Raw genomic sequence first — 20385 nt, forward strand, 5'->3', positions numbered from 1 at the left:
CTTCATCACGTCCTCATAAATCGGGTCGTGCCTCAGTCTGTACATTTAGGTTCTTTGAAGATTTGGTTCTCAACATTCAGTCGTACATAGATCACATTTCCGCAAAAGGTTGCTGTATGCAACATGAGCCGCTCAGACGCCGTCAATGCCTATGGTCTCCACACAGCGCTTATCGAACTCGCGCCCTAATCCTTGCTTCACCAAGATATTCTCCAAGCTTTATGATAATTGCAGTCCGTGCTACAAGTCCAGAGTTTTGTTCCCACGTACGGTTGTTTTCCGTGCAGGCAATCTTGGTATGATGCCCAGCATGCGACCAAGTGTGTTGATTGAAGGTACAAGTTGAGCCGTTCGAAGCTCATGAAAGACTGTGAATGTTGCAACACAATGTGACGCCAACGTCAACAGCAAGATAATCGCGAGTCGTAACAGTGTTCGCAATCGGATGCAAGCGCGCTTAGTCTTTCCAATCCCAAACTTGTTTAAGGAAATGTGCCATGTTGACTTTCTTGGATTTCATCTCGACCATCCATGGATGTTCGAGCATCCGCCAGGGCGTGGCTCTTCGAGGACAGTCCTTCTCAAGACTGGAAATTGTTAGCAGAAGTCCAACTCTATACAAGAAATCTACATACCAGCATTCAATGAAGTATTTGAAGTTCTCTGTCCACTTGATGCCATTCTCAGGCTCGTCTTTCAGCTTAGGAATGGGTTGCCGAACGATGTAGGTGAGTAGGTCAATCAACCCAGCGCGGGGGTTCATCTCAGTTCCGTCGGCCGGGAAAGGGAAGCGATGCTGCGCAACTTCTAGCAGAGTCACACCTAAGCTCCACACATCACTAGTGATGGTATAGCTTTGCCCAGTGATGCGCTCGGGTGCCATGTAGTATGACGTTCCAATGAATGTGTTGGCGTCTCCTTTGGTTCCGAACTCTCCGGACACACCAAAATCACACAGCTTCACCTGGCCGTTCCGGCATAGTAAAATGTTGCTGGGCTTGATATCCCGGTGGATGATGCGATGAGAGTGGAGGTACGTGAGTCCATTAAGCACGCCCTCAGCGACCTTGCCAAGCACTTTCTCGCCAGTCCGGCCTCCTAGCTTCTTGACCTCGCGGTATACCGCATCGAGTGATCCGCCTTCGCAGAACTCCATAGCAATACTAATAGTCCCTGTACTGTCGTCCATGAATGCACCGTAGTAGCGACAAATGTGGTCGCTAGCACAGTTCTTGTTAAAAGAAAGCTCTCGTACGATTTGCTTCTTGACATCGGGGTCAGGATTCGTTGTAATGATCTGAAGGGATTAGTCAAATAGAAGCTGGAAAACATGATGATGCATACCTTCAGGGCAAATGTTGTTTTTCCGCCTTTCAGTATGCATTTCGTGACTGCGCCACCAGCACCTTCGCCCAAGCTGCCTTTTTCCTCGATCATTCCTCGTGCGCTCGCTGCTCTCCACGCAGCATCGTCTAGATCGTCCACCTCTAATGGTCGACCTTTCTCTGCGGCCATGGCGTCCAAGTCTGGTAGTGGCTGGCTGCTGTTTGCCCGCTCCATTGAAGGCGCGCCCTCACTTCCTCCCTGTGATATCGCCGAGATGGGATCTGTAGCTTTCTGTAGCCCAGGAAAACCTAGCGCTGCGTGGTATGATGATGCTGATCCATTCGCTTGTACTTCGCCGAAGCTGCCTGATCTTGAGTGTGCGCTCGCATCGCTCGAGCCTGATGCTGAGAGACCCGGCCCTATGTGGAGGGGCGGCAAGGCCCGCGGGTTCCTCCCCTCGTGTGGTGCGTTATTGCTGCCCATGGGAGTTACTACGCTTAGCTTCGGCATCTGGCGGGGCTGTGGTGCGTTCAGTGTGGGTATTCCGTCGCTCGCGCCATTGGTAACAGGGCGTGCGTTCGGGGACGGTGGTATGGACAGACCAAGCTGTGGCGGTCCTCTCCTCCCTGGCCGCGCGCCGGGGATGGGTGGTCGCAGGAGGGGCGCAGGCGACGACATGTTTTGCTGTGGTTGAGGCGAAGGCCCGTTGTTGAACGACTGCATCTACGAGGTTTCCTGTCACAGACTCTCAACCAACGCTGGCTCCGGAGATAACGAGGGGATGTGGGTGGTGTTGAGGTTGCACTTTGGTCGTCTTGGGTCCCAACAGAGTGGGTCGCTGCCGTAAGCCGACGTGTGCTGACCGTCTTTTGCACGGGTGACGTCTTGAGGGGAGATGTGCCAGGAGGTGAGGTGTGGTGAAGTATGAGGCCGCTCGGGTTTAGGCAGGAGTGACGTTGGGCCACGAGTCACAGGCAGGTGCGGCTCGACAGGCGGCAGGCGCGACTGGGAAGTGCGGGTAGGGCTTTGTCAGGAGACGACTCTCGAGGGGCTAGAAGGCAGCTCTCCCAAGACTAGGCGGGTGACGGGGGGGCTGCCAGGAGTGACAAAGACAGCGGGTCTTTGGGGTTTCAAGACTCGAGCGTGCTGGAGGGGCTCAAGACGGTGGTGGAGAGCAACTAGGCGCGTGCGCGCAAGGCTTGCCGAGAAGGGGACTAGGCCGATGTCCAGCGGTTGCAAAGAGCCTCTCCAACCTTCATTTGACGCGTGGACTAATAACAAGGAAATACCGACGCGCAGCCAATAAAGGATGAAACGGCTCCAAACAACATTCGGTAGTGGCGAGTGCGCGCAGACGACCATCAGTGTGTTGCGGCGTGGATGATGATCCTATTTGCGAGTACCTTTGGGTCTGCAACATGCCACGAGACAAGATGCAAGCCGTGTTGTTGAGTGTTTCCGCAAGCGCTGAGGTTGCTCTTCTTATGAATGGCCCCTAGCTCTGTTTCATCTTCTACGCGTAGTGTCGAGGGTCATTATTCGGGCGTCTGAGTCGATCGCTTGTTGGTGACTGCGTCTACATTGCCGCCAGTACCTCTCGACTGACGTTGGCCCGCATACGAGTGCATTCCCGACTACAGCTGATGCTCTCCCGAATCAATAGTCTATCGAGTCTACGGCAACTGCCTTAGGGCTTACTATGGAGATCAGGGCGACGTGTGGGCTCGAATACATTCTTCGACTACACATTCTTGTGCGCACGCGAGAGAAAGACCTAGGGTTGACCCCTCTATCCAATTGAACATGTCCATGGCGCTTGAAGATGCATCTTGGCTGACGTTGGACCCCTCCTGCTGGCTCGATAAACTACGAGAGACATGCAAACAGAGCTAGATACACCTACGACCGCCACCAACATCTTCGTGTACATCGTGGATTGTACCAAGCGTGCGTAACCCAACACATCCCACCTGCGCATCGACCTGGCTCGTCACCCCGGATCCCATCACCATCTCCTGTCTTGACAAGCGCTGCACCCCGTCTTCGGAACGCTGCCATCTCAACACGGGTGCCGGCGCTTGTGTTGGCTATCGCCGCCAATGGGGCTATCCGCGGGTGCATGAAGTTTAGTGGGGCCAAACGGAGCAACCAGCAGAGCCCCGCTGCATGAGGAGCTATCAATAGTAACACCACCATTCGACTAAACATACTTTGAACCCATCATAATCACCAAGCTGCTCCCCTCAAGTTAGTGGGCTGCGCAAGAAGTAAGAATAGGTTTTCCAATATCCTAAAGAAAGGAGATGATGCATGTCGAGCAGATGCAGCGCGCATTGTACGATCTATTGCCGGATTTCCTTCCGATCGCGAGTGCTCGAGCACATCTGCGGCAGCTGAAGAACTACGCAAGGTATTCACCGATGGAACGAATCCACACGTTTAAGCAAAACAAACCAAAGACTGTACAGCATTCATCTACCATGTTCGCTTTAATGTAAGCACAATCCTCCGCAATGACTCAATTCTGCAATTTGTGCACATTATGTCAACGCAACAAAGTGCTTGTGGAGATCTATGCTCACAAGCGGTGGTGACATGTTCAGCTCTTGTAAGAACAAGCTCAGTGGTAGCAAGTTCACGATTGCGCAGCTACATCTGACAACGTTTGTCACATTGCCAGACATCCTGCCATTTAACGTCAACTTGAGTGATGAGCAACTTCCAATCCAACCCGAGACAAAGACAATATTCACTGGTGAATATGACTCGGATAGTCAAATGACCAATTTACTTACCTGCTATACTGCGATCAGCTCTTCCATATACGAGAGGTGTGCTGCAGCTTTAGACACTCAAAGATAAGTCATACAATGTCCGTCTTTAAAAATGAATCTTCGAGCGAACATCAGGATGACACAACGCAATTCTCATCGTTGCCACAACTGATCTGCAATATACTTTGGTCCTTCCAACAGGTCTGTGCAGCCGTCTATCGGGTTTTGCTCTATCACTCACCCTTAGCGCATAGCCTAATTCAAAGGTATAGCTCTGAATTCATTCATCCATTCACTCACCTAATGTTGAAGGTTCTCTTAGACACAAACACGATAAACTCAGGGTCATAGCGCAGTTCTTTCCCTCGTACCAGCTAACAATCACTCTCTGAGAAAGTTCCTCCTGGAGATCTATAAAGCCTCCCAAATCACTCATTTTGAGAGATGTACATTATAATCAACTCTGGATACATCTACACATCAACTCTGAAACTATATTGGATAATCCAAGACACTACAATAATGTCTACCGCTTCTCGCAATACCAACACTAACCGACCCGTGAAGGGTAAAAGTTCCCAGCGTCGCAATGCCGCCAAGACAAGTAACTTTGTCGACTCCCTTTCCCCAGCCGGCCAGATTAACAGAGTCCTCGGAGACCTAGAGAATCTAAACGGCGGGTACCATCTCCGCAACTGGTCAGCCTCCGCTCGTAAAGAACTATATCCACACATCACCATCAAAGTGGAAGTACTTGACCCCAACGGCAAAGAGGTGGAGGTCAGTGTCCCCAAGCTAGCTTTCTTTGCTGCTTCACCAGCGTTCCGTCAGCATATAAGCGATTATGCAGAAGCCAAATTGATTAGATGCAATCACAAAGACGTCACATTGGAGTCGATGCGTGCCATCTCGAAGTGGCTGCGGAAGATCTGTACTGATAAGGAATACACTGACCTTCCCATACCCAACAACCTCCAGAAGGGTCTAGAGCTTCACCTTACAGCGCGTACCTTAGGTATGGCTCAATATACTCAGCAGGTCATCGAACGTTACATTGGTGGTCTTGTTTGTCGTACTGTGGAAGTCAACGAATTAGTCACCGTTGCTGAGCTGACATGCAAGGACGCGGTCGTAGATCCCATTCTGGAGGCATTGGCCAACCACGTGGCGTACCTTTGTCGGTACCATCTGGTTAGTAAGGAGCAGGAAGACCAGTACGTCGCTATGCTTATCGGAGAGAAGTGTGGAAAGCTGGTCAAGGTCATGGATGACAAGAAAATTCGGGCTGTTGCAGAGAATGGGTGGGAAGCGGTCTACCGTCGTCCATTGGCTAAGATTTAGGAACTGCCCTCGCTATTGGCGCTCCTGAACGAGATCAGATGCTTTCAGACAAGTGCGTTACTGACGAAGATGATTCGATTATGGTAAATGCATGTACACATTAAGCTATTCAGACCTTGTTCAACCAAATCAGCTTACTTTGATAATCCCCCATGGGCCACTGAATATTGAGTCCACCATTCATGTATGTAGCCCCACTGTATGTAGCATTGTCCAAGTCATTGTAATATCTCGCCTTAGGATCCAAGCCTTGCAGTCTCAGTGGAGGCGCAGCCGGTTTGATCATATATAGTTGCTGGAACGCAAACACTACACTCTGGCTTGCGTCTGCACTGACGAATTGCACACCTGGCCAATTACTGACATCCGGGTGGGCGAGGCGATAAAAGTCACCAGAAATAACTACTGGATTTACGGCTTTAGCTTGCGCCATGATGGACGGTACGGCGGAAGCTTCCTCTGGTGAGAGCTCCCCGGGGTTTAGTTCGAGACCGAAGGAGCCGCACATCATCGCTACATGGCCGCGGTACTCGATGCTGATGTTGCGGTGGGTGAGACCGTTCGGGATAGCGGAGACGTGGCACCCCATCGCCGAAGGTGGGTAGACAAGTGATGTACCCATTTGAATGGTGAGACGGTTTGATGCATCCGTGTTATCGGAAGTCCAGTGCTGCGGCCAGTAGTGGAGCAGACCTGGGTCGAAGCGGCCTCCACCGGATGCGCAGCCTTCCCAAAGTACGTTGGGGTAGCTTGTTGTGAGGTTGTCAATCACGCGGTATAAACCGAGGATATAAGTGTAGTCGTCAGATGGACGGGCAAGTTCATGCATGCCGCGGTTGTTGTCCCATTTCACGTATTGGATGTTCGCAGAATCGAGAATTCGAGAGACGGAGCTGATGATGAACTCTTGTACTTCGGGCAATCCCACGTTCAGTACTAGTTGGTTTCGGGTCAGCGATCTCTCGTGCTTTCCCGCGTGCAAGACCCAATCGGGATGCTCATGGTAAAGTGTCGAGTTGGGATTGACCATTTCTGGTTCTACCCACTAAATATAGAGGTATAGTGTCAGTGTATGTCTCAAATTTAGTTCGCATAGCACAGAGACACTCACAATACCGAACTGTAGAGGTGTTGATGATGCGTTCAACACTGTAAAGTTGTTGACCTGCTCCACGTATGGGCCAAGACCATCAGGGAATTTAGCCGGATTTGGCGTCCAGTCGCCCAGACCGAGAGAGTCGTTGTTACGTGGATACTCTACGCCGAACCACCCATCGTCCATCACGAAGAGCTCAATTCCTAGCTCTTCAGCCTCGCCGGCAAGGTTAACCAGAGAAGTCTCGTTGATATCAAAGCTCAATCCTTCCCAAGAGTTGAGTAGAATTGGCCTGGTTTGATCCGTGAACTTGGAACGGGAGAGATGGTTGCGATATAGGTCGTGAAACGAGTGCGATACGCCACCAACACCTTGAGAAGAGTATACACCAACAGCTTCAGGAGACTGGAACATCTCCCCTGGAGCCACACGAATACTGGCGTGAAGCGGGTTGAGGCCCATAAGCACACGTACGTAGCCATTAGAGAAACGCTGGGCTGTAGCCTCGAAGCTGCCGCTCCAAACCAAACTGAATCCCCACGCCTCTCCGGTAGATTCAGTGGTAGTTGGCGAGACCAAGGCGAAGAAGGGGTTGTGAAGATGCGACGCATACCCTGCCGTGCTTCGGAACCTGCCCTTTATTAATCACACTGTAGCAATACTTGAGGACATCGACTTACGAAGTCTCGCCATAGTCAATCTTTCTCTTCACAGTCTGGAATTCATGTGACCAATCACCATGCGGCTCAATCATCTCCAGATCCAGATTAGGAAAGTCGGTGCTGAAGCTCGAGGCTCTCTCGATGACGATATCGGCAGTACCGTTGTTCGCAATGCTAAAACTTCTCGCAATAGCATTGTACTTGGGGAAGATCGAGTACGACAAAGCCGCCGAAACATCAGAAACGTTGTCGTACATATGTACGGTGATGGTCGTTACATCGCCAGCTTCACCGTAGGTGGCGGGTAGTCCTGGTAGCGAAGGCTTTCCCTGGGTGATCTCGTGAGATTGGTAACGGAACGCGGATACCGTGTCCCCATCAGCATGTTCGATGTGAATCGCTGGTAGTTGGAAGTCGCCACGACCACTGTCAGGAAACTCGCGACGATCATTGGATATCCCAGCATGCCATCCGTAGGGGAGGATGAAGGCCGGTGGTGTAAAGTCGTCGGTCGGTCCTCCAAAATGATCCGAGATGAGGTCTCCCGACTCGGTATCTACATGGAAGAGGTATGACATGCCATCAGCGGTCAAGGTGAAGTTTGTCCCAGTCGCTGAAATAGCTGCCTCACGTCAGCAGCCGCCTCTGTCGGATCCGAAACCCATCCCATACCATCTTGACCAACCACGGCGCTGGCCAAAAGGCTCAACGCGCAAACACCCTTCATGCCAAACATTGCGAGATTTCGCAGTTGAGCAATACGTCGCGGAAATCCGCTAAGGTACCTCCATTAAGTACTTGTCTCAACAACCAATGCCGCATGGTTAGCTTAACATCGGGATGCAATGGCTTGATCATCGTGAGGGGAAGTGGGGAAAGTCTGGGGTCACAGACAAACTCTTTCACGATGCGACTCTACGGAGAATCAAGTGATTGGGTGAAGCGGGCGGAACTGGGCGGATAGGATACCATTTAGAGATGGGCGCGGTGTAACTCTGGGTCGATGCGAGGTTTAGCCGCGGTAGATGTGGTCAACGGTCCTGTCAAAGGCTGCAGCTGCCATCTCACACCGGGTACACTAGCCCTGTGTTGCCCGGAACACAACATGCCTGTCACTAGAAAACCGTTGGTGTAGCTCCGAGATTGTAGAGGGAGCGGCACGGAGGGATTCCCGGAATACCTAGTGTTAGCGACAACGGCAAGGGATTTGCCTTTGGTATCATTCTGAAATCATACCATCTTTTGCTCGAAAATGACGTCTATGACCTAATGAGCCTGTTGTCGAACACAGGATGAAGTGGTAATATATGCCATTAAACAATACTATACTCATTATGTTTTTGCTCAAGCGCTTGACTCGTCAACTCACCAACTCGCCATGCAGTCTATGTCGTCGCCGCTCTCGGCTTGTTTTGCGATCGCCGCCATGCGATCTGCAAGATGAATGCCCACCGCCACTCCTGCAGTTCGCTACTACACAGTAAATTTTTCATACACCAGGCATACCCAACCACGCTCTAACCTGGAAAACGCCTCTTGGGAGGAAGTAGACAGTCCACAGCGCTGCGAATGCGACTAGCAGGCCCGTGAACTTCTCAAACCAAGTATGAAAGTAGGCAGCTGTCATGAGAAGCATCCACCACATCAGCGCCGCGACACCGAGCGCGAACTTGACGCCACGCGCGGTAGCTTCACCCTCAGACTTCACCAGCTCTTTCTCCACTGCAACACTTGCAACCTTGCCATCTGGCAAAGTGATCAACCTTCCGTCTCTCAGCCCTTCTACACGCGTCAACGCAGGCAGGAATTCCAACCACAGAAGCGATGAGCCAAGAATAAGCAAGAAGACATGTCCAGAGATGTCATGACCACCCTTCCAAGTTCCACCAACTGCCTTACACGTCGCAGCCGTGATATATTCTCTTGTGTTGCTCATTTCTTCCCTCGCCTCGGGATCTCTTATTATTTCGCATTGACCTCCAGTGAACCTGAAGCCGCGATCGATCAACGGCGGTCCAAAGAACCACTGTGTCATGAAGCACCACCAAGTCGTCACAACACCATATCGCATGACCGCTCGGATGCGCCTCGCACTCGCACCCTGACCGAAACCAGGATGGAAGGTAACAAAGACAGCAAATGCTAGTGTAGTCCAGAACCATCCTTGTTTGACAAAGTATACATTGAAGATGTTCTTTTTCTGCGCAAAGTATGAGGGCGCAAATTCGGTAGGGTGAGACTGTAGGGTTGCGGAATAGGGCGCGGCTCGATTGGAAGGCGAAATTATGCTAAAGACGCTACCGAGGAGGAGTGTCAATGGGTAGATGGCGATGAGTTGTGCTTCGAGGCGCGTAGGGAGGAAGGGGGAGCGACGCGCCGATGAGGTCGGTGGGCGGATGGTACCGCCGGGCATGCCCGCTGTGAGAGGTACACCGTTGTCTGTGTCGCTGTCTGGTTTACGACGCGTTGCCATGGTTGTAGGGGAGATGGGTGATGTGCTCGGTTGAGCTGGAGGTTGCTGTTTTAACTCCTGTAGGTAAGGAAACTGCAGTCCAATGGACAAAGTGGCTTTCAACCACAGCGCAAAAATACGAGCTATCAAATTCGATTGTGTGAGAAGAAGGACGTCTGCCGTCAGTACTGTAGAGATTGTAGGAAGTGGGCAGCTGCTGTGAAGCGAGATGGAGAACAATGACGTTATGTTCGGCCACAGCTGTGGCGCAGAACGCTAACTGTATCTGGCCTGCCACATAACCTCTTCGAAATGATATTGCCAGCTGTCAACAACACATTGGCCGCTCAAGTGAAGATAGCTCTCGATCGCGTATTCAAACTACTGCCCAATCTTTCTAGAAGTCCGGTGCTTGCGCTTCATTGAAGCTTCATAGAATTATCATACCATATCGACAATAAGGTTTTGTACGAGATTGTTGGCGCATGCCGACAAACCTTCGGCACCGCTTTAAGTATGGCAAGAGGTGTCTTGTAGTACTTTTTGTATATCTCATGACTGATAAGGCTTTCAGACAACTTCTTGACAGTCCCGGCAATTCCTAGTCAATATCGCGGCGCCTAGCGAGCACCTCACACATCTGCGCAATAGGTAAATGGGATTGCTGCAGACCTCTGGCTTGAGACCTGACTTCTTAATTCAGGACCTTGTCAGCGAGCTCAAGCCTATCCACCCTCGTGATACGCGGGATACACTAGCAACGTTTCAGACAAGGGACCGTAGCCAGTTGTCACCCTAATGGGTCATGGAAGTCCTGCCTTGCAAAACTACCAGTACCAGAGAAACTATGGTTCAAGGAATCATGTATTCCCATTTCTATCAAGGGATTTGTATGCAAGAAAGTACGAGCGAGTCGGAGAAGAGCTCAGCCCACTATTGACAAGGGCACAGAAAGACAATGCCGATGGCAAGCTTCTGGGTTTTAGTGTGAGCGAATTGCAATAGTCGGACCATTAAATTCACTCGTTGCTTCTGATCTGTATGGTCACTCACTTTTCATTCTTCCTTCATATGATACCAATGACGATATGAAGTCCAGCACCACGATTCACTGTAGCCTGGAAGTAGTCAGCACTCTTGCGTCCCAGATGACCATCGCTCTCACACGATGATACGAGCAGACTTTCGAATGTTATTGAACAAAGGGCAGGTAGATTGTTGGTGAGTCAAGAAACAACAAGGTGAAGTCGTCTTTGAGGGGCAAAGTATTGTTTGACTCAATTACTCTTGCCTTCACTTAACATGTACAAAGATCAAAATTCGCGATCATTATCAATATTGTTTTGGTTTATCTGTTTTCGAGGGCTCATACGTTTCTTTCCCGTAGTGTCATTTTCTCTCCAACAGAAACCCTAATAGATACCTTCCTTATACTACAAATGGCTGGTTCACCTGATAAGAAAAACGACCATCCGCCAGCAGAGCCTTCTAATCGTGGATACCGTCCCCTGAGACATCTAGGCGAATCGCTCTTTCCAAACAATAACGGAGATTTCGCCTCTTCATTTATGCAGCCACGTGGATCGGTCAACCGACTACACAATCTATGTAACTAAGAATATCTCCATCTGTAGACTCCGAACTGACTTTAGCGGATAGCTCCAGCGGCGGACCCACCCTCGTGGGAAGACCCGGATCAGGCTTGGCGTTATGCAGACGGTAGGGTCTGGACTGGCGAGGCTTTCGTGGTTCCTCGTCATGCTCAGCCAGATACCAAGGCAGACAGGAACAATACTCGGACTTTGGGAGGCTTCCCAGCCGCGGCATTCTCTCGAGACCACAGGCAGACCCAGGCACTAGGAGGATCACTTGACTTGGGTGGCCTTGGCTTTAGTGGACCAGCACAAGATCTAGGAGTCTATTTAGATCGTGGCGCAGGTAAACGATGACCTGAAATCTGTTGTTAGTCTTCCGGCTAACCCACCATCTTACAGACTCTTCCTCTCAGAATCTTGTTGGCCTATCCAGTCGCGCTTCACAAGCCTCTACTGCACATCCCCGCGACATGGTGAAAGACACCCCATCTACTAACAAAAGCCAATTCATTTTCACCGGTTGGAATGACGACGCGAAGCGGCAGTTGTTCATGTGGAAGGTGAAGCGCAAAAAAGGGTACGCATTCTTCCTGCATCTTTTCCCTGGTGAGACCGTGGAGTCACTACACGAGGCTTTCCAGCAATATAGAGACGATGGAGAGCGTCTCTACAACGGCTAAGACGTGCCGGCACGAGTAGGCTTGGTTGGGGTGGTATTGAAGTATGCGAATCTATCTAGGCGGAGAAAGCGCAGTGGAAAGGTTGTAGCCATCTACCTTACCGAGGTCATATTAGCTTGCCGCACATATTGGATAAGGAACACATGTTGAAGCTGATTAAGCCGTAGCATGAGAGGCAAGTCCAAAAAATGATAACGTATCATGTAATCTCATACTCACATAAAATGTGGCACGGCCCCAACCAATACAGCATCACTTCGATCCGTGAGAGCGTCATGGTTGTTCGGTGCAGACAACAACGGAACGTCATGATGTGACATGCTGACATGAATTGTGAGCCTAAGAGCTTCCGCAAGAACAGTCGACCCCGAGAATCTCGTCGCATAGGCTTAGTCATTGTCGCTAGCGTGTCAATTTCGCGTGGTTTCCCAGCCCGCACTCGACGGGATAGCCACGTCCCGCTCATCAATTTCATCGCCAATTCGTTCCATTTCAGATCGATATTGTGTATTGTTGTTCGTGTTCCCTCTCCACTCGCGTACATTTGTCGCCACTTAAAGGTCGTCGTGACCTTGGAACATGTGCTTCCGATCATGTCCTGACAAGAGCAAACCTACTGTCACCAAACAGGTCTTTCAATGCGCTCAGCAACACCTTAAGTTTTCTTTAACAGAAGAATCGTACGACCTGTAGACTCTGTTTCAACACAGAACCGGTATACTCAAACCGCAATTCGTGTCTCGATTCAAATTCGTTCTTGGCTTTCCTAGCATCACAAAATTACCATCCAGAAGCTTAGCCATGACTTGTCTTTCTTACTTGATTCTTCCAAGACGGCTTTACGAGGGCCGAATGGTTAGAACACGACCATCAGGGCCCAGACGGGAGCTGCGACGCTTTTGCGACATGAGCGACCCCAACATCCTAGCGAGTGGTCGACCATGCCGCGCATTGGCGTTTGACACAGTGCTCCGACCACTTACGATTGCCAAGCTGACCTGTAAACGTTGTGGATGCGTTCCATTATGCAGGTTCCGGCAATGCCAATGTACGCACTAGACGGTGGCTCGGGTAAGCATATGTTGCTGAGACTCATGGGCTTGGAAAAGACTTATCTACAGTACAGATCTCCAACTGACCTTTGATAAGCTTTCTGGTAACATCCTCAATTCGTTTTGGTTTTCTGTTAACTTTGCTGCCGGACAGCTATTCTCTTTACACACCCTTTTTCCAGAGTATCTAATCAGCCAACATGAAGCTCTCTCTCGAACTGACTCTCGGTCTTCTGGTCATATCGTGCGTAGATGCTTTCGTCGTTCCTCCCCGCACACTATGGGCAGTAAGTATATCCAAATTCGACACTACCTTGGCATCGTTCGATATTTGGTCTGTAGCATATGCTTATCCGTGTGATAGACGAAATCAGCTCTTGTTTCCCGCTCGTACCGAGCGCACCCCATTAGACGCGACGCAGACTTTCAGAGTCTAGACTCGTTGACCAACGGGGGAAGCCGCCGTCGCGAAGCTCAAAAACAAGGAGGTGGAGGAGGTGGTCTCACGATTGGAGGACTCACTCTGGGTGGCCCAGGTGGCGGAATTACTGGCGACGGTCTTAAGCTCGGCGGAAACCAGAAGGGAAACAGTACAGCGACGACTGAAGAGGCACCCAAGTCTTCAGCAACAAAAGGCGAAAAGCCCGCTACTGCCGAGGAGGGAAACTCCGCTGCTGAAGCGCAGAAGCCTGCTGCCACGGAAGAGCAAAAGCCAGCAAAATCTGAGGCCGGCGCTGGCGCTGGTACAGAAAACCAGCCTGGCCGCGCCGAAGGAGAGGCAGCGAAGAAGGAAGCCGAGAAGGAAGCTCAAGAGGCAACGGGAGAAAAGTCAAATGGTGTCAAGGCTACTGAAGAATCTGAAAGGTTCTCTGAAGAGTCTGGTATCACTCTCGGCCAGGATGGCAACGCAGACAATCTAGGCGGAAATCTAGGCATTACAGAAGGTTCGGATGGCAGTAAGTCTATTGGTGGATCTAATGGTATCAATGTTGCCGCCAACGGAGAAGCGACCCTGGCAGGTAATGAGTAAGTATGAGCCACCATAAGTGTACGACCTGATGCCAGCCGTTGCTGTCGCCATCGTTTTACTTGTATTTCTCATGGCCGTATACACAACGAACACATCGCTAGAGTCCCCCATAATCTGTATTACCTATTCTATTACTGTCGGCTTCTCATCGCCAAAAGATGATGTTGTGTGCATCAGCCGTCATCGGATCGCGTGTTATAGAATGTATCAAAGCTCTTTGCCAACTCTCATGGATCTACTTCTTGTACTCCAAATATAGCAGATAGCATTGTTCTTTTCTTCGTCCTATATCTTGTTTCCCAGGTAAGCAATCTTCCAAATACCTCCTCAATTTCGACATCTCTGCTGACAGCTTTCTCATACCTAGGTACTGTCTCACAGCATGTGGCCCGTGACAGAGCTACCAGCAACGCTCAGGTGGCCTCGCAACCCTCACTTTCCTCGTTCACCATTTTCTAGTCCTGCAAATATTATGCCTGCCCCAGGCTCTTGCACGCCTTCCTTCTCGGCGGAAGCGTTCTGCCAAGCACCATAGACTCTGCTACACAGATCAAGTAGGAGCGACTCCCAGCTAGCCAGCACACACACACCACCCACAATCGCGTCAAATTAATCAGTTACTCGGGGGAAAATGGCATACGCGCACTCTGATGACGATGATACCTACGCCGGGATGCATCCGAGTCGACAGCAGCGATATCAGATGCTATCTAGCAGCACGGTCGCATCAGAAGACAACGCCTCCGACAGCGATGAAGAGAGGGACCTGTTTAGATTGAGATTTAAACTGAGTGTTGCAGACCGCAAGAACAGCGATCTAGAAGTCGAAGTCCAGCGCCTGCAGAGTGAAATTGATACGGTCAAGGCTCTGAACCAGAATCTCGAGCAGGAAAAGGCTACCCACACCACCACGACGTCGGAAGCTGAGGCGCTGCGGGCACAGATGGAAGTGCTCGAAGCCGCTCTGGAACACAAGGATGTCGAACTGGCTGATATTACTGGTGCGGCGCAAGGAATATCGCACTCGTGCGCTCGACCACAGAACTCCTATGATCGCCTCATTGTGAAGCTTGCCGCGGTTCGCGGGGATGTTCATGTTGCAGAACAAGAATTGGATGAAGCAACATCTCAATCGAGCGATAACACTGCAAGCCAAGGACGGATCGCTGATCTGCAGCGAAAGCTGGCGGTCGAGGAAGATAAGGTCGCAAGGCTTACCAAAGCAAACAAACTGCTTACCGAACAGCGCTCAGCGAGCGAAGCAGATGCAGAGTTTTTTAGGGCACGGCTCTCCAACCTCGAAGCTGAGGTGCAGGAGTCTCGCGTGAGCAACTCAAGGACTCAAAGGGATCCGAAAAGGTACGTAACGATTGATGATCTTAGGTTTCGCGACAGACCAACCACGCTTGATTTCTTTAGTGTGACATCATCATCTTATGTTCTGAGAATGCAGCGGGTTACTCCCAGCACCTCCGTTACCCATCCATCTTCCTCCTCTCCATTGAGTATCTCACTCACACCGTTGTAGACTTCTTTCAGGCTGTTCGCAGGCCCAGGTGGGTGTGAACATCCAGACTCCCAGACATGCGACATCCCAAGACCGCCCTGAGATTGAGATTGAGGTGCCGGAGAATGAGATTGAAATCTTGAAAGACAAACTCAACGAGCTCAGGTGGAACGCTCTCGACAATGTCATCGACCTCGATATGGCCAACAGAGCATTTCGTGCCTTCGATTGCGACCACATCAATACTAGGAATCTTCCCGACGGAAGAAACTCTTCGCGTCTACCTAACGCAGGATGGGTTGCGTCGAGCATCTTCAAGGATTGGAAGGAAGACGAGCAGTTCGTCAAGGTCTATAGTAAACGCCGACAGAATGTGATCAACCACCACAAGGCTCATGGGCGCATCCAGGAAGGAAAAGGTGCGAAGTTCTGGCTTCTTAGGGATGAGTTTAACTATGTGGACGAGAAGCGTGGTCTGGATGTAGTCTACAAGTGAGATGGCGATGAAAACGGGGAAGGGGGAATGTGTTACTGCCGATACCATACTGTGGTGCAGGCGCGACGGCAAAGATGTTGTTAGGGCTCAGAGATATATATGGTCACTTACGCAAGGCATGTTAGAGACCTTGACACGACGGAGATAGTTAACCACTGCTCGACGTCGTATACATGAAAGACCCTTTCAAGCAGAGCAAGATGGCAAATCAACCCACCATTTCCAATTCCATCATCCCCCAAAATGCTCCTCAACATGATGTGCAACAGCTGCCTCATCTCCCTCAAAATCTTCACACACCGGACATATCGCAACCTGAGGCTTCCTCAACTCTCCACTCCCAGTTCCCTGATATCTCCGATCCGCCTCTTCCAGCGCAGCAAATATTCCCACATCCGCAGGCTGTCTCCTCCTCCTCTCATCATAAAGATACTCATCCTCATCCCTAATATCCCTCTCTATTCTCCCACCAACCATCCTCCCCGGTCTCCTCTCTACACCATTTCCCCCACCTTCACCATCCCTACCCAGCCCCGCACCAGCGCCACCAACAACAGCCTCACCCTGCGTTCCTTCGCTCTCGGAGACAAGTTTCTGTACCCTACCAACCCTTCCATCCCTTAACCTTACTTTCACACCCCGGGGATGATCGCCACGCGTTAGCAAGTCTGCTACAATACCGCGGACTTGGTGTCCGGTGGGCTGGTCTTGTTTGAGGATGATGGAAACAGCTGTACCGGGGTTGAGAGAAGCGAAGGATGGGACGGGAGGATAGTCTGGGTCCGATCTGAAGTTCGGTCCACCACGGCCCCTGCCTCTACCTCGACCTCGACCTCGTCCTCGTCCTCGTCCCCGGTAATCTGAGACATGGAAGTTGGCCTCGGAATTGTAGATGGAGGATGGCGTAGAGTCACCGCGGTCCCGCGGTGTGTGGGCGCCTCGTGATAGTCCTGACGTGGGTGTTTGGCGGTTTGGACGGCCGCGTCTGGAAGGTTGCATTGTAGACATTCAATCGTACGGTTACGTGGCACGATCTGTAGAGGGTGGAGAGAGTGTAGAGGCGCCTCTCAGAAGGTCCTTGTCTTCTAAAGAATGCTCGAGTAGCTATTACTGGTGGTGCAGTCTGAATAGACTTTATGCTCCCTTTGAACGTTGTCAAAACCACTTGCGAAAACCTAACGTACCAAACAAGGAGTAAGTTTTCCCAGCTCAGGGTTTATACGAAGTGGTGCTATTGTTGGAATGATACTCGTGAGAAAAACCTTCGATGGGGTTACTACTAATTGAGGTAGAAAGAATAAGAATTAAGGTCTCGGGCACTATGGAAATCAAGGTCATGCGAAATGCTACTGGACGGTTTTCACAAGACCTTAGTGTGTATGACGTCATTGGCTCCTTTTGCACACGATTCGGTACGATTTCTGCTGCAAATGTCACGACATGAACGATCCACCACAACGGCTATTGTACACGAACACCATTGCGACTCGTCCTTGTGTCGGGAGGCCATCTCTGTCTGTACGTCACGAGCACGAAGACAATCCCTTGGTCGTTAACTTTTTTTAAAAAAAAATTCGCATTACACTACTAATTCCAACACGTCACATACGGCAGACATTTCTTAGAGGTGGGTTTCATGCACAAAATAGTAATGAGAGACGCCAGGCAATGCTAAATCCCTCGGGAGCCAACGTGAAAATCAATGCTTCGCATCCCACCCAAATACAGGAGAGCGATCCGAACGACCGTCTATGCATCTACTGCTCGCGCGTCTCCTGTATCCAACGCCAGTGAATGAAATCTGTCGGAAGTGTTCTGCCAAGGGTATACACACGAATCAAAGAGAGGATGCTGTTTTTGAACCGGAGCGTCGTCGTGGGGGTTGTGTGGGTATAAATGAGGCGCTTAGAAGGGGAAGCCACCGGGTGGTCCTCCTCTTCGACCACCGCTGGGCATACCACCCATACCACCGAATGGACTGCCGCCACCGCCGCTGCTGAAGTGGAAACCACCTCCTCCGCCACGGCCGCCTCCCATGCCTCCACCCATGCCACCGAACATTTGCATGACTGTGCCTTTTGTTAGCTGTGAATGTTTTCTCACAGTGGTTATTGTACTTACGGATCTCTGGGTCAATGCCACCACCCATGCCACCCATGCCTCCACCCATACCGCCCCCACCGAACATGTCGTTGGGGTCTACAAGATCAGCGCCGGAGTCGTACCGTTCACGTTTCTGTGGGTCGCTCAGAGTCTCGTGTGCTTCTTGGATCTCCTTGAACCTGTCTGCAGCATCCGCGTCGTCAGGGTTCTTGTCTGGGTGATGTACGATGGCCAGCTTTCGGTATGCTTTCTTGATTTGTTGCTCTGTGGCATCCTTCTCGATACCGAGAATCTTGTAGTAGTCTTTCCTCTTGCTCTTCTTGAGCTCCATCTCGGCATCGCGGATTTCCTTGGCGATTCCAGGTTCCGACGGGTTCTCTTCCTGGATGGCCTTGAGATCACGCACAGCCTCCTCCCAGTTGCCGTTCTCGCCCAAGGCTTTTGCCCGGGTCTTCCGTGCCTTTGTGTAGCTTGGGTCGAGTTCCAGCGCCTTCTCGCAGTCGGCAATGGCTTGCTTCCAGCTCTTTTGCCGGCTGTGGCAAAGGGCTCGGTTCTGAAGGATCTTGGAGTTTGTGCCCTTGTTCGAGGGATCGACTTCTAGCGCCTGGGTGTAGGTGTCGATGGCTTCTTGGAACCTGCCAGACTTAAAGGCAGCGTTACCTTCCGACTTCATGCGGTCCAGTTTTTGAACCATGCGAAGGTACTTCACAGCAGCCTTGAAGTCAGGGTCGCAGGCAAGCGCTTGTCTGAAATGTTGGACAGCCTTGTCGTTCTCGCCCTGGGCGTATAGGATGCGACCGCGAAGCACGAGAGCATCCGGGTCCTGGTTGTTATACCGTAGCAGCGACATGGCAACGTTCTGTGCCTCCCCAAGCGCATTGGCATTGCCCATGCGCAGGTGTGCCTCTCCCCGCATAAGCTGCCACTTTCGGGGCTTGTCTACACCAGCACCGAGGCCCTTCTCAGCCTCGTTAAGAGCGTAGATGACCATGGAGCCCGAGCCCTCGTTCCGTGCAGTGTCCTCGGCCATGCGGAGGTGCTTTTGCATTGTCAAGGCAGGCTGCTTGTCTTTGGCCGTGGCATTGATGGAGTCGTATACTTGCACAGCCTCGTCTGGCCGTCCCAGACTGGTGTATACTCTGCCTAACCGCAGCAGGATCTTCATGTTGTTGGGGTCCAGCTCGTCGGCCATCTTGCAGTCCTCCATGGCCTCGTAGAACTTGTTGGCGGAAATGTAGGCGGCGGCCCGGTTCGAGTAGTAGGTGGCATTCTTGGGGTCGGCCTCGATAGCTGCGGATTGGTTAGCCCGAAGCTCTCCTTGGTGTGTTGTGTAGTGCAAAGCTGCGGCTAGTGCATGGCAAGTATGACTACGCACCTTTGGAGTATTCCTCGATGGCGCGTGGGTAATCCTTGATCTTGAAGAATTTGTTGCCAGCAGCCTTGTACTCCTCAGCGTCTATGGTCGGGGGCTCAGCAGGCGGGGTGGCAGCCTCGGGGGTGGCAGCGTAGTTTGCTGTGGGCGGCGGCGGGCTCTTTGTGTATCTGTGGGGAGGAGGAGCGGGCCCGTCTGGGGCGCCGTTGGCGCCATTCGTCTTTGGGGCGTCTGCTACCGGGCTCGAGGGTGCGGGCGAGGACGAGTATTCCCGGTCGACGTCCATTGGCTGGGGTGTGGGCTGGTCCATGGCGGACATTTGCGAGGACAGGCGTTGGCGTTCCTCAGGCGGCAGATTTAGCGGGTGTGAGTCGCGGTCGTACTTGGAGGAACGCTTGGACGAGTACGAGCTCGAACGGCGGCTGGAGGAGCGTTCCCGGTCTTTCACCTTGGAGTGGGTGTGCTTGTCAGGCGAGGCAGGAGGGGTGCCCGCGGTAGCCTGGGGTGAAGGTCGGGGGGCAAGGTTGGGGATATCTCTGGTCTTGGACGACTTCTTTGAGGATGCGAAGAAGGAGGGAAGAACCATGGGGGCGAGCTGCGGAAGGATAGCGGCCTGGATGGTGTCACTAGAAATTTAGTCTGGCTGCAGCGACTGTTGGTTGAGATCCAGAGCGGATAAAAATTAAGCTGGGATTTTGGTCCTAAAAACGATGCTAGAATGTTCCATATCAGCGAGGTTAAGCCCGCTAGCACGTCTGCCACAAGGGCAAGCCGCAGCGGACGTGCATCGGAAGGCTGGGGCTGATAATCGCCTACACGCCGCGACGCCAATCACCTGCATGAGCGTAGGCGTGCATTTACTGGCCGCTGTCACTTCGCTCGTGCTGCAGACGCTCTGC

General features: G+C 51.6%; 7 protein-coding genes across 7 annotated transcripts; 4 read left to right on the top strand and 3 right to left on the bottom strand.

Moving 5' to 3' along the window:
• Nucleotides 1-457: 457 nt before the first annotated feature.
• J4E82_006202 (uncharacterized protein) lies at nt 458-2004 on the bottom strand (the record flags this gene model as incomplete). The annotated part of the gene is made up of 3 exons (XM_051732459.1): nt 458-587; nt 636-1297; nt 1345-2004. 3 exons carry the CDS (start codon nt 2002-2004, stop codon nt 458-460), a joined length of 1452 nt encoding a protein of 483 aa, XP_051587825.1.
• Nucleotides 2005-4544: 2540 nt separating this feature from the next.
• J4E82_006203 (uncharacterized protein) lies at nt 4545-5441 on the top strand (the record flags this gene model as incomplete). The annotated part of the gene is made up of 1 exon (XM_051732460.1): nt 4545-5441. One exon carries the CDS (start codon nt 4545-4547, stop codon nt 5439-5441), a length of 897 nt encoding a protein of 298 aa, XP_051587826.1.
• A 3247-nt stretch (nt 5442-8688) lies between these two features.
• On the bottom strand, nt 8689-9672 carry J4E82_006204 (uncharacterized protein; the record flags this gene model as incomplete). The annotated part of the gene is made up of 1 exon (XM_051732461.1): nt 8689-9672. The coding sequence occupies one exon, from the start codon at nt 9670-9672 to the stop codon at nt 8689-8691; it is 984 nt and encodes a 327-aa protein (XP_051587827.1).
• Nucleotides 9673-11090: 1418 nt separating this feature from the next.
• Nucleotides 11091-11926, top strand: J4E82_006205 (uncharacterized protein; the record flags this gene model as incomplete). The annotated part of the gene is made up of 3 exons (XM_051732462.1): nt 11091-11259; nt 11311-11589; nt 11646-11926. 3 exons carry the CDS (start codon nt 11091-11093, stop codon nt 11924-11926), a joined length of 729 nt encoding a protein of 242 aa, XP_051587828.1.
• Nucleotides 11927-13178: 1252 nt separating this feature from the next.
• On the top strand, nt 13179-14008 carry J4E82_006206 (uncharacterized protein; the record flags this gene model as incomplete). The annotated part of the gene is made up of 2 exons (XM_051732463.1): nt 13179-13265; nt 13343-14008. The coding sequence occupies 2 exons, from the start codon at nt 13179-13181 to the stop codon at nt 14006-14008; spliced, it is 753 nt and encodes a 250-aa protein (XP_051587829.1).
• Nucleotides 14009-14639: 631 nt separating this feature from the next.
• On the top strand, nt 14640-16011 carry J4E82_006207 (uncharacterized protein; the record flags this gene model as incomplete). Its single annotated transcript, XM_051732464.1, has 3 exons — nt 14640-15367; nt 15548-15564; nt 15608-16011. 3 exons carry the CDS (start codon nt 14640-14642, stop codon nt 16009-16011), a joined length of 1149 nt encoding a protein of 382 aa, XP_051587830.1.
• Nucleotides 16012-17916: 1905 nt separating this feature from the next.
• J4E82_006208 (uncharacterized protein) lies at nt 17917-20072 on the bottom strand (the record flags this gene model as incomplete). The annotated part of the gene is made up of 3 exons (XM_051732465.1): nt 17917-18080; nt 18133-19404; nt 19490-20072. The coding sequence occupies 3 exons, from the start codon at nt 20070-20072 to the stop codon at nt 17917-17919; spliced, it is 2019 nt and encodes a 672-aa protein (XP_051587831.1).
• Between the last annotated feature and the right edge of the window lie 313 nt (nt 20073-20385).

This window comes from Alternaria postmessia, assembly GCF_024291825.1.
Source record: "Alternaria postmessia strain BMP 2775 chromosome Unknown scaffold_35, whole genome shotgun sequence".
In the NCBI taxonomy this organism is placed as follows: Eukaryota; Fungi; Ascomycota; class Dothideomycetes; order Pleosporales; family Pleosporaceae; genus Alternaria; species Alternaria postmessia.